At 37.7% G+C, this 13,338-nt stretch overlaps 2 protein-coding genes across 2 annotated transcripts; both read left to right on the forward strand.

Moving 5' to 3' along the window:
- Positions 1 to 505: 505 nt before the first annotated feature.
- LOC129261077 (leucine-rich repeat-containing protein 4C-like) lies at positions 506 to 9,924 on the forward strand. The gene is made up of 2 exons (XM_064099259.1): positions 506 to 2,817; positions 3,599 to 9,924. Exons 1-2 carry the CDS (start codon positions 592 to 594, stop codon positions 3,671 to 3,673), a joined length of 2,301 nt encoding a protein of 766 aa, XP_063955329.1. The 5' UTR covers positions 506 to 591; the 3' UTR covers positions 3,674 to 9,924.
- Positions 9,925 to 10,024: 100 nt separating this feature from the next.
- On the forward strand, positions 10,025 to 12,569 carry LOC135153076 (uncharacterized). The gene has a single exon (XM_064099260.1). It carries the CDS (start codon positions 10,902 to 10,904, stop codon positions 12,036 to 12,038), a length of 1,137 nt encoding a protein of 378 aa, XP_063955330.1. The 5' UTR covers positions 10,025 to 10,901; the 3' UTR covers positions 12,039 to 12,569.
- The last annotated feature ends 769 nt before the right edge of the window (positions 12,570 to 13,338 follow it).

A 13,338-nucleotide genomic window follows, 5' to 3' on the forward strand; every position in this document is an offset into this window, starting at 1 on the left:
TTTTTTTTTCTTTTTCAAACTGCTTCCACATCATTAAACAAATTTCAAAGAAATTGATGATTTCACCAGACTGACCTTAACCCTCATGACCACAATGCTTTTGTTCTCAGAACAAGAGAGGAAAATATACACCCAATTTACCCACTGTCTACTGTTACCAGGTAGTCCCTGTACAAAGCCTATGGGAAGGGCAGGAATCGGTAATCAACTGGTTAAATAAATTTGGGTGAAAAGACACACATTGTACCATTTTACACCTCACTTTGAGGTTAGAAGCAATTTAATCAATATCAGATCGCTAGATATTTTCCTGAACAGGTGGAACCGTACTTTGTATTACAAAAGGTATGCTCGTTTCTACATCAAATGTATACCACTATGTGCTTACAAGTATATATCCTGTGCTTGCTACATCTGTGAGGAGGAATAATTTTAGTAATGCTCTCCATATTGTTTCTTTATGGGGTCTTGAACTTATTTTCAAATTATATTGTTTATTCTTACATCTCCTGACTCAACGTTCCTCAATTTAATTTAAATACAGATTTGAAGACACCATATATTGACATCGGACAGATATCGAATTCAACCATGGGAAGCCAAGACCGATCTTCAATCACAACATACCTTCAATTATTGTTCATCAGTGTGGTTTGTTACAGTGTAGTATCCGCTCAGACTCCCCCTCCGACAGAGCCCCCATCATGTCCAAGTGGCTGCCAATGTAATTTTCAGACCAGGGTAGTTGACTGTCAGCGAGGAGGCTTCACCAGCATACCAACAACCTTTCCATCATACACCAGAACTCTTCTCCTCAGTAGTAATATTCTGAGAAATATTTTTGAGGACTCTTTTGTTGGTCTCTCGAACCTGGTATCTTTGGACTTGAGCTCTTGTGAGATAAGAACAATCAGTCCGAGAGCATTCAGTGGTTTGGACAACCTTCACACCCTAAACCTTCAGCTGAATCACATGGATACATTACCTTCTGGAGCATTTGCAGGGCTCACCAACCTCAGAGAGCTATATCTGCAGAGGAACCAGCTGCAGATATTACCTGGTGACGTGTTCAATGATACAATTTTTCTCTCGGAATTGGACATCGGTAATAATATAATTACTCAGATACATGCCAATGCCTTCAGTGATCTCTCGGTGCTGTGGGTTCTCAACCTGGCATACAACCAACTTGACAGCATCCCTGAAATGGTATTGAAGAATCTTACGACTTTAAAGCACTTAGCCCTATCTGGAAATCCTATTTCTACCATCCCGCCAATGACCTTTAGCTCCCTCACTTATTTAAATATACTGTACCTTGATAGCTTACAGCTGGAATCGCTGGAGGTTGATTCATTTTTTGGTCTGCAATCGGTCACTAACATTGACCTATCATACAACCAATTCCATACTCTGGATCCATCAACATTTCAACTCCTGACCGAATTGAGTACTCTACTCCTTGCAGGGAACTCATGGAACTGTGAATGTTCCCTCTTACCCTTTGTTCAGTGGCTTAAGCAGAGTAAAATCAACTACTACAGTCCTCTTTGGTATTGTACAAATCCAAATGAACTCAGAGGCACGGTTGTCTATGGGCTAGAGCAACACGACTTTGCATGTGAGCCAAGCATTACTAATCCTCCTATTGACACGACTGTTGGTTACAGGAACAGGGTATTCTTTCAATGTGTAGCAAGGGGAGATCCAACTCCAGAAATCCAGTGGTATCAACCTGATGGCACAAGAATTACAGCTACATCCTATGAGGAATATATGTACACGGCTGTGAATGGCATTGTGCTTGTAATTCAATTTGCTGACAAAGAACACGTGGGTTCCTTTAACTGCACAGCTACTAATGTGCATGGCAGTGATTCTGTAAAATTTCAGGTTGACGTCACTGGTCTTCCTGAACCGGAAGTAACCACAATCCCTGGAAGTACAGCGAGTGATGGTTCTTCAACCACTGTGGAAGCATCCACAAGCACTTGCCTTAGTTATACTTTGTCAATCATGGTGGAATCTGTTGACGAAACATCTATTGCAGTTTCTTGGGTCCCTTTTACTGGGGAAAGAGAAATCACAAGATATGTAGTACAGTCACACCTCTTTGGCGATGAGCAAACAAATTCATATTTTGTCAACAAAACAGAAGACAACTACGAACTAACGAACCTTATTTCAAACACAGGTTACACCGTCTGTGCTTCTTTTCTCATTGACCACTGTCCCCTTGTGGTACCAAGAAGGCAATGTAGAGAAGTGACAACCGCAGGTGTAAATCCTACTATAGCTGCAATGCAAAGGAGACATCGCCAAGAGATTATTGGTACAGTCCTGGCATGCATCCTAGGAACACTCCTCCTTATGGCAACAATTTTCTTCGTTCTCTGGAGATACAGGAAACCCAAGACATACAATCAATATGATTTCAAAGGCAACACGGACACAGTTGCTTTTGAAGGAATCCCTGAAGATGCTGAAGGGTTCGCCTCTGGTTCTGTTACACCTAACAAATACGAAGTGCAAAATGGAGCTTACATCAATGGAGGAATGGACATGTCAATGGGCACAAGCAATGATTACAGCAAAGACCCTATTGGAGCAAGTATGAGTAATGACAACACTGTGATCCAACACTCGGTTGACGTGCACTCGGATGTGGAACATACAGCAGGCTACCACAGTGACAACCTAGCGTCCCATGGGGATGTAACAACGGACTCTACTACTGTCTCCTTGAAGTCTACAAATTCAGTAGTGTCAGGTGATAGCTCGAGAGACACGCGAGAGCAAAAGGACAAAGCCTCCAAGGTAAAATAAGAGTCAAGTATCTCTAAGCTCTGATGAAGGTGTGGAGAAGGATGGGGAGATAGAAATGACAGATTTAAGAGATGCACCACATAGCAATTATGGCAAATGAAGTGAGTGTTATCTTAATTCTGAAATTGGAAGAATATCCTCATATTATGTTGGACTTTGTTTTTGTTGGGTCCTGTGTTTTACCAAATTTGCTTTCAAAACCGAATGGAAAATTTCCACAGGAAAATTTGCTGTCAGCTATTAAATGAAATGTCATATTTTCAGTGCTTACATACAGTACTACTCTTAGTACTTTTTGTAATTCTGTAAAAGGACAAGTCCATCCCAACAAAAAGTTGTTTTGAATAAAAAGAGAAAAATCCAACAATAACAGAACTGAAAATTTCATCAAAATGGGACGTAAAATAAGAAAGTTATGACATTCAAACAATAAAAAACAAAATAAATAGTGAGTGAGGGACATCATCGACTCTCATTTGATTATCACTGATTTTTGCATGTAACTGTTTTGTGAAAAATAAGTGAAACTTTAAAAAATCTTAACTTTTTTCAGCATTATACTTGTTTGATTTTCCTATATTGATTTAAATCAACATTTTTCTGGGGTGGACATGACCTTCAAAGTTTACGAAATCAAGACCCCAAAGCAGAAAATGTACGTGGAATTCTTACTACTGCCCTTGCTGATGTACATGTATTAAATGTATGTACACATGTATATTATTACTATGGCTAATGACGATGCCAATTCTCTCAATGTTTTATTTTTTAGGACACAGAATTGGTTTGGAAAGAAATTGTAGTTCTTCCTACCGACCTTAGTATCACAACAACCTATGTGGACTGATGGTAAAAGTTCATCTGAAATAAACAGATATATTCATTTTTGTTTGCTCCATGATAAGCCCATTGCTTTATAGCATCTGGCTAGTTATTTGACAAATGTATGCTATTCCATTGGTGGCAGAGTCACGGTCACCATCAAAAAGCTTTGTCCATCTTAGCACAGTTCCATTTCATGACTTTATACAATATATCATATTAATTGTTGTCACTTTTACTATCAAAACCACAATATATATATATATATATATATATATATATATATATGGATGCACTTTATACCTTATAATTGCACTATCTGGGGCTCATACAAGACAGAGTTGCATTTAAACAAAACTAAAAAAAATCAAGCGCAAGTCCCTAATACGCATGTTTCATTGGTCGGAAATCATGTTGCCTCTGATTTTTAGAGATGCTTTTGATCGCAACTCTTCTTGAAATGGACCCCCACATGTAGGAATTTTCCTATAAGTATTATAGTTAAATCAATATTTTTTTGAGTCGACATCTACATTAAGACATTATAAAAATGCTTGAATAGATGTCATCACCAATTATGAAATTGAAACTTGCACAAAATAATCAAGCAACATAATAAACACATTCTGAATTAACTTATTGACACTCTCAAACTCTGTTACGTGCACAATGATCTTGAAAAGGCTTAGCTCGGCCCGGTAGCATAAATAGATGCAATTAATTGTACTATTCATTGTAACTGTACGTCTGTGGGAATAAACCATGTGTGGAAAGTTACAATCAATATCTAATATTAATTTCATCTCTTTATGTAACAAGGACCTGGGGTGTTTCACAAAAATTATTTAAGTATAAAGTCGCACTTAAATGCCAAGGTATATGGTATGCACAATCTTAATTGATTAATAATTAACATGCATTAGTGCATGTCCTCTAAGTATGATCTGACAATGAAAGTCTCTGAACATACACACACAAAATTGTTCAAAGGCTGAACACAACATGATACATGTACAGTGTAAGATATTGACAGCCAAATAAAGGCCTACATGTACGTGTACATAGGTGTCTACAAAAGTCTATTTTCATAATTGCCTTCTTGTGCAATCAAGACCAATTACACAGGTAATAGAATACTTGTGTTTACAAAGTACACAGTACTTCTTCGGGAAGAAAGAAATGTTTTTAGTTGGTCAAAATCTGTTTTTGAAATGAGAAAAAATATTTTGACTTTAATATTTCACAATAACTAATACTCTTTCAGGAAAAAAAAAAGATCTTTAGAATGTATCATTTAGATACCACTTTTTCCTTAAATTACAAATAACAAATTTTGAAAAAGAAATCAATTTTGTGATACTGTTTTAAGGTTAGCATCTCTTTTTATCACCATTTATTAATCATTTTCTACGTATGTTATTGCAAAAGGGGTAATCATACTTTATTTTAAGGTAAAGCTGGCTTCTATCATTATTATAGGAAAGGCATACGAACTCACTACACATTCGCATTTCATTCATGGTGACGTGTACATGTGTATCCTATGGAGCGCATATATTTCATTAACATTACCATCACATTTCAGATACTAGTACATGTATATGGGATTTATGTGGTGTTAAATGGCATTTTAAGTCCAATTGTTGAAAAGTATAAAAATCCATTGTGAGTTTTCAAGTTCTTTTCATGTTATTTCGGAAGGGCATCATCATAAAGAGGTTAACCCCGCAGGACCAAAAAAATATCTTTCAAAATAGCTGAAATGTTCGGGCCTTATGATTTTAGCTCCATACATGTGTTTTACATGACATGCATGTACAGTAACATAGAGCAAAATAGAGATTAAGCTATTCATCTTGGTGTTCCAAACTCTTTCATCCAATTAATTTTTAAAGCCTGGCTAAAGCTTTGGTCAAGCATTAATAATGTGAATATATTCCAAAATCATCTACCCCGACAATCTTACAGAAAAGTATTAGCCAATGAATCTTTTTCTTTTTCCAATGGCCCTTCTCTGTAAAAATTCAAACATTCAATTCTATACCTCGTGCCCACTCTCAATGTTCTTTGGGGGCACAATTTATCTTTTTTTTTGTCATCATGAAACAAAATGCACATAGATTTTATATTTAATTTTGATCAGGCACTTTAACAAAATATATTTCCGTAATTTACACATTTCATTCTATATCCTCCAGGGGAGCGTTTCATGAAAGGACTTCCGACAAGTCCTGTTTTTTTCAGAGTTACCATAGTAACTGTGCTTCTCAGCCAATCAAAATGTTGGAAAATTGTCAGATCTGACAACTTGTCCGACGAAAATGTTGATGAAATGCTCCCCAGATCATAATTTTTTAGGGCATAAACTTTCATATAACTGTGTAATTAATTGGAATAGTGAAAGGTGCATATTGGGGGCCGTTTCATAAAGCTGTTCTTAAGTTAAAAGCGACTTTAAGAACGACTGGTGAACCCTTATACACGCTAAACAATCGCCAATTCAATACCATTTACCACAAGAAAGGATCACCAGTCGTTCTTAAAGTCGCTCTTAACTTACGAACAGCTTTATGAAACACCCACCAGGTCACATTTACACACAGATGGCTTTTATTTCATATCTTTGCATCTCTGGGTTCTGTACAAGTCTCTCATCTCCAAAGTAAAATTTGTCAAAAGTTTATCAAAATGCTAATAATCAAAGATTTACTGCTGGAAATTAAAGTAACAGAGGGTTGAGAAAGGTCCAATGGACCAAAGTCCCATGGTACCAAAAACCTATGATGTGTATATGTACTTTTCACCCCAATACCCCCATTTTCACCAACTATTACTGCCAAAATGTGTGTTTAATACGATGTGGGATATCATGGTTTACTGACGGATGGTCTATTATCACTTGGTCTAATCATCAGATGGGCTAACAACATTCGGGCTAAACCCACTTAGTCCAATTCTCTTTTGGTCTAATGACCACTTGGTCTAATAGCCAATTAGTCTAATGAACACTTGGTCTAATAGCCACTTGGTCTAATGACCACTTGGTCTAATAGCCAATTGGTCTAATGACCACTTGGTCTAATAACCACTTGGTCTAATGCCCAGTTGGGCTAATCGTCACTTGGTCTAATTTTCATATGGTCTAATTGCCATTTCGTCTAATGTATTTTATTGTCACTTGGTCTAATTGCATTTGGTCTAATACCAGTTCGTCTAATAGTCGGATGGTCTCATACTAGTTGGTCTAATACCAGTTGGTCTAATCCTCACTTGGTCCATTATTAATTTGGTCTATATTGCAGTTGGTCTAATGTACAGCTGGTCTAATCCTCACTTGGTCCATTATTCAGTTGGTCTAATGTGCAGTTGGTCTAATTTCCATTTCGGCCAATTTCCACTTGGTCTAATTTCAGATAGTCTAACATTCATTTCGTGATGCCATTTGGTCTAATTTGTAAAGTCTGCATGGTGACTTGTTTTCAATTTTCTGGTGAAATTTTTTAAGTTATTTTCCGCGCGCCGGCTTCGAATCTTCACACGTGCGCCCCTCGATATTAGAGTACAGTTAGAGTGACGTTTGTTTGTGTGTTTGTTTTATTTTTATTTCTGCGTTCACAATACATTATTACAAATATTTACATTGTTTGTAATATACAAAATAATTCATAATGCATGCAATATAAACATAATACATAATTTGAAGGAAAAAAAATGGTGTGGGCATATACTTCACATTTTGATAATAAAAAAGGAGCATTAACAAAATTTAATGAACGCAGGAGACCGCCATCGTGAGCGGTTAAGCTTGTAATTGATGGCGGCCTCATAAAAAGGGTTCGTGACTATGATTGGTAATTACTGAACAAGTGGGTGCAATGCAGGTGCGGGTGCAGAAGATAGCTGTAGAATTTATATTTTTTATTTAATTAATAGTGGTAAATGAGGATTAATTTGAAGGTTGGGATGAATCAGATCGAATGATATTTCTTTTAAAAGTTGATTTTAAAGAGTATAAAGTGGAACAAGATTTAATATTTTCTGCAAGATTATTCCAAATGTGTAGACCATGATGTCGAATTGATTTAGAGGTAATTAACAGTCTGGGGTTTGTGAGATGAAAGTTTCAAGATGTACGAGTTGGGTAGGTATGGACAGAACTATTGAACTTAAACATATCATCAAAAGACGAAGGGAGTGGGTTATTAATATACTTAAACATAATGATAGCCACTTGAAGAGTATATAAGTCGGCATCTTTTAGTGTTTTCTGTTTAAAAAATAATGGATTAGTGTGAGTCAAGTAATGAGTTCCTGTACAGATGCGAATAACTCTCTTTTGTCATTTGAAAATAGAAGTCAGCTTTGTTGAGCCACAATTAGCCCAAACAACGTTGCAATAAGTAATATACGGGAGTACTAAGGAATTGTACAATAGGAATAAAGTTTTAAGAGGCAAAATAAATTTTAACTTAGAAATAATTCCAATGCTTCTCGAAATACACATTGTAATATGGTGCAGATGCTCATTCCAAGATAAAGCTTCATCTATGATAACCCCTAAAAATTTAGAGTGAGTTTTCCGTTCTAATGACTTGCATTCAATCTGTAGGTGAAATTGAGTGTTAGAAATATGAGAGTGATGTTTAAAATATATGTAGTGAGTTTTTGTGTGTTCAAAGATAATTTGTTAGCTTTGAACCACTGTGATACTTTGTTTATTTTATGATTTATAATATTGTATAAGGAAGTGGGATTTGTATGAGAAAAAAAAATATTTGTGTCGTCAGCGAATAATACAAAAGATAAAATGGATGATGTATTAATAATGTCATTGATATATAGTAAAAAAAATAATAGTGGGCCTAATATGGAGCCTTGAGGGACACCACAACGAACTAAAAGTGAGTCAGAGTCATAACCATTAAATGCGACGTATTGTTTTCGATTTCTTAAGTAATCTTTAAACCAAAGGAGGGATTGACCTCGTACGCCATAATAATTAAGTTTTGAGAGTAGAATGTCGTGATTAAGTGTATCAAATGCCTTACTAAGGTCACAAAATATGCCAATGACATGTTCTTTGTTGGCAATGGCGTTTGTAATTTTATCATAGATTTGGATTAAAGCCAAGTTTGTTGAGTAATTTTTCCTAAAGCCATATTTCTTAGAATTTAGCAGATTGTGTTTGCTGATGAATTTATGAAGTCTGTTATATACTATTTTTTCTAAGATTTTTGATATAGATGGGAGAAGAGAAATGGGGCGATAATCATTAATTTCATAAGGATTGTCTTTTTTGAAAATTGGATTGACTTTGGCGATTTTGAATAAGTCAGGAAAAATCCTTGTGATAATGATTTATTAAAAATGTTACTAAGAGGATTAGCAAGTGGTTGAATTATTTCTTTTAAAAGAGACATACTAATTCTATCATGTCCATGCGATTTTGAACTGTTAAGAGACCGTGTAATATTGATAATTTCAGTTGGGTCTGAAGGGTTAAAAAATATAGAGTGTGGATTAGGTTCGGGGAGATAGTCGGTAAAACGCGCATTAGGGCTATTAATTTTGCTTGAAAGTTCGGGTCCGATATTTGTGAAAAATGAATTAAATGAATTTGCATGAAGGGAAGAGTCAATTTTAAAACCGTTTAGAGTCATATCATCAGTAGGAGGGGAATCTGTCTTTGTTCCCATTACCTCTTTAATGATTTTCCAAGTTGCATTAGTGTTTGAACTGGCATTCTTTATTCTATTAGCGTAATACATTTTACGTGATATACGAATTAATTTTGTCAATTTGTTTCGATATACTTTATATGTTTTTAAGTTAGCTTCGGACGGTTTGTGTAAATGTGACTTGTAAAGGCGATTACGTGTATGTATTGATTTCAATATACCTTTTGTTATCCAGGGATGTTTGGGGTCTTTTTTCGATTATTTTTCATTCTACCTATGGGGATATTCTTATCGTAATAATGTTGTAATTTATCATTAAAGCGATTATAAGATGTGTTTGCTCCAACTTCGTTATAGACATCCTCCCATTCTTCAATTGCTAAGTCTTGTTTCAATAATTCAATATTACGTTTAGATTCTCTTCTATATGTATGTTGGTTAAATGTTTTGAGGTATGCGCCAATGTTTGTTGTTTGTGCTATAGCGCCACCTTGTGGTGAATTGGTTTTAGTGCCATTACAACGATGGTAATTCGCCCCTTGATGGCGCCGCGGTTGAAGTCATGAGCTGCCTAATAAATTAAGGTACAATTATTCAACTATTGTGAGTGAAGTGTCATTTCTTTATTGTCGTGGTGGTAGCAGGTTCGATCCCTGTCTATCCACACAATAGGATGGCCACTGCTACCCTAGCATTCATTCGGTCGAAAAGCATCATTTTTCGTGATAGGTAGTTGTAGTTCATTGTCAATCATGTCTTCTCACGCCACGGCTATCCCCACACATAGCCTTTCATGATGGCTTATCCCCGGTACATGTACCGATACCTTCCCCAGGCCCGAGAGAGCGGCCGCCAGTATCATGCCCGAGAGAGAGGCTACTACTCTAAACATACGCAACATGAACATATTATTAATGATAATTCAACATTGATCCAAATCGGAAGAGAGAAAGAAAATGATATGATTGTGACACTCTTGATTTGTGTGATTTAAACCATGATGATTATGAATGTGATGATGAGTATTGTTCTGATCATGATGAGTCTGTCATTGAAGACCCTTCTCATTCCTTTCCTAGAGCAAGCAGGGTTTTACATTGTACAGTACATAATCGAGACAATCATAAAGCTAGTACACATGACACAAATAGTGTCGGATACAGATCTAGTTCTTACTCAAACGTTGGACTTACTTGTGACAATCCCTACTATTCAGTATCTAAATCTAATTGTAGTCATAAATGCTTATACAACAGTGAGTGTTCATTCTTGAAAGAGTCTGAAAGCAGTATTAGTAAAAGTGCTAGCTTAACTGCTTCCAAATCAGTTTGGTCAGAGTATTTGGATGTAAGTGATGATTATCAAGATGATTGTCAACTTCTATATGCTGACTCTGTCTCTGATTTATCTGAGAGTGATGAATGCCGCTATGATGATTATGATTGTTCTATTTCGGATAGTGAGGATGCTTTGCCTGTTAGAACAGGCTTAACAGATAGTTATTTCGGTCGTGCCGAGGTCTTGCCAGAGTCAGGCAGACCGCATGAAATCCATGGAGATTCTCTCGGCGATGATATGAGTGACTCATCGGAGTTAGGTGAGTACCACTCCAAGGTTACACATTCGCCACAGTTTTCAGTGGCCAGCCTTTCCTCTCCGTCTCCAAGTGTCAATCTTTTTCATGGTCAAAAGCTCGTCCAGGTCAAACTTGTCAGTGGTTCACCACATAACCTCATTGGTCTTTCCAGCGTTCAAAGTCTTGGTGCTTTCATCAGGCCTACAGACACCCTTCGGTCGGTGTGTTATGCTAACCGTTCCTCGCGCCTTCCAGTTATTGGTACGACAAGTCTTACCTTAAGTAGGAATGGGGAACACTTGCTTTTCGAAGCGTATGTCGTAGACTCACTGCTTATTCAAGTTCATGCAGGAATTCCATTCATAGAGTTACATGACATTACCATCCGTCCTGCTAAGCACCGCATCACCATAGGTGATGGACCGTCGTACACTTATGGTCCTGACGCTTCGCTATCGATACGCGATATCAATTCAAATGACCATATTTCTGATATGCCCAGTGGCACTGAGAAATTGCAACATGCGCCTAGCGTTCCACTCATATCCGGTTGCGACGAGAAATTGCCACTTACGCCCTCTATCGTTCCACGTATGTCCGGTGGCACCGACGAATTGCCACACGTACCTCCGGTCGTTCCGCATATGCCCGGTGGCATGGAGACACTGCAATACATGCCTTCCGTCATAACGCCCTTGTGTGACCCTTCACCATCAGGCACTGCTTTTATCAAAGTCATTAACAGCTCGTCGGTTGACCTAGTCACTGCTACCCAGAACGATGTCGCTGCATGCCAGCAACTTCAGTCCGAGCTAGTTTCAGTTCCTGACTATGACGTGAAGCTCACAACGTCTGGTCCCCCTGTGGATATTGGTATAGACACCCAACCCAACCTTACACACGCCAACCTGTTAAGTAAAGCAGAATGTCTACAGACTACTGGTTTTGACAAGTTTTCACTGGCTACTATTTCTAATTCTAATCCTGTAGTGATGGATTCTCCTCTCATTGGTGAGTGCTTGATCCCTTGCTACCAACACTGTGACCCAACTTATGATGGCCTCACCACAGAGGTTATGGACCCGCCAGGTCGCCCCCCCCCCCCCGGATGTTCGCAAAGGATGCAGTATCCCTAAACGTGATGGCCTCACCACAGAGGTTACAGACCCACCAGGTCGCCCCCCGGATGTTCGCAAAGGATGCAGTATCCCTACTAGTGAAGGCCTTACCACAGAGGTTATGGACCCACCAGGTTGCCCCCCGGATGTTCGCAAAGGACGCAGTATCCCTACTCAGGATGACCTCACCAAGGTGGTTATTGACCCACCAGGTCCCCCGCCGGATGTTGGCAATAGACTGTATGCCCCCTTTGTTTCTGTGACTGGTCTTTACAACCCATCCCATGGAACTGTTCTTTTAGCTTTTCGTCACCGTGTTCATAGGACGTCGCCTGCGAGCATCGCTCCACCTTCTGAACAACGGCCAGGCCTCTCAACATTTTGGTTGTCCATAGGACCCCCTCCTGGTCGTCCACCAGACATTGATTCAAGGTACCAATGAACTGTTGTATCCTCCCTTTGATTTTGAGAGATGGACATTTGCACTTTTTATAGTGACATCTGGGATAAACATCCTATATTGACTGCTATTCAGTAGCGTACCGTGAACCGCAGGAGACAAAGCATTGGGGGGGCAGTGCATTGTCTGTGAACAATGCTTTGCCCCCCCAATGCTTTGTCTCCTCCGAGTCACGGTACGCTACTGCTGCTATTGTTTTACCTTTTTGTTCATGGACAATTGATGATGCAGCATACTATGGACACTGTTAATTGCATGTATGATATATTGTCTTTATTATGTATGGTAACGATTAATTTCTTTCCTTTACATTTTTATTGCATAATTGATTTGTTTTTATTACATACATAATGTATCGTTTTAGAATATACAGTACGATTTTTTTTCCCACATTTTCTGCCAGATATATTCCCTTTTCTATTATTCACTGTATACTGCTACTTTTGTTGTGATGCTTATGCCTTTATTTTTTTAAGGAAGTATGTTTTTCACATTTTTCTTTATTAGCCTTTCATCGGGTTGGAGTGGTACAGCTGATTGTGTTAATATTTTAATGTGATTGTTATGCCTACTGGTTTGTCATTAAATTTGATTTCTTAGACTGAAGTTTGTTGTTTGCTTAGACATTTTAATGTTTACTGGCTGTGTGTGTGCTACTTTTATTTGTTTATGGAAGTGACATGTAAATCATATACAAGTATCCATATTTTGATTGATTTGTATTTGATATGCCTAACATAATTTTTCCAGGGTGTGTTTCAAGATTTCCACAGTTGCTGTATTTCACATAATTATTTCCACCACACACTTTTTATGGATGTATATGTATGCCTTTTACCTTAGCATTTGATTGTTTTC

This window comes from Lytechinus pictus, chromosome 5 (assembly GCF_037042905.1).
Source record: "Lytechinus pictus isolate F3 Inbred chromosome 5, Lp3.0, whole genome shotgun sequence".
Classification (NCBI taxonomy): domain Eukaryota; kingdom Metazoa; phylum Echinodermata; class Echinoidea; order Temnopleuroida; family Toxopneustidae; genus Lytechinus; species Lytechinus pictus.

Excerpts from the sequence above, each read along its gene's own strand:
- LOC135153076 (XM_064099260.1), top strand. The coding sequence starts at position 10,902 with ATGAGTGACTCATCGGAGTTAGGTGAGTACCACTCCAAGGTTACACAT.
- LOC129261077 (XM_064099259.1), top strand. The coding sequence starts at position 592 with ATGGGAAGCCAAGACCGATCTTCAATCACAACATACCTTCAATTATTG. Across the intron at positions 2,818-3,598 it reads AAAAGGACAAAGCCTCCAAG|GACACAGAATTGGTTTGGAA; the intron begins GTAAAATAAGAG and ends TTTATTTTTTAG.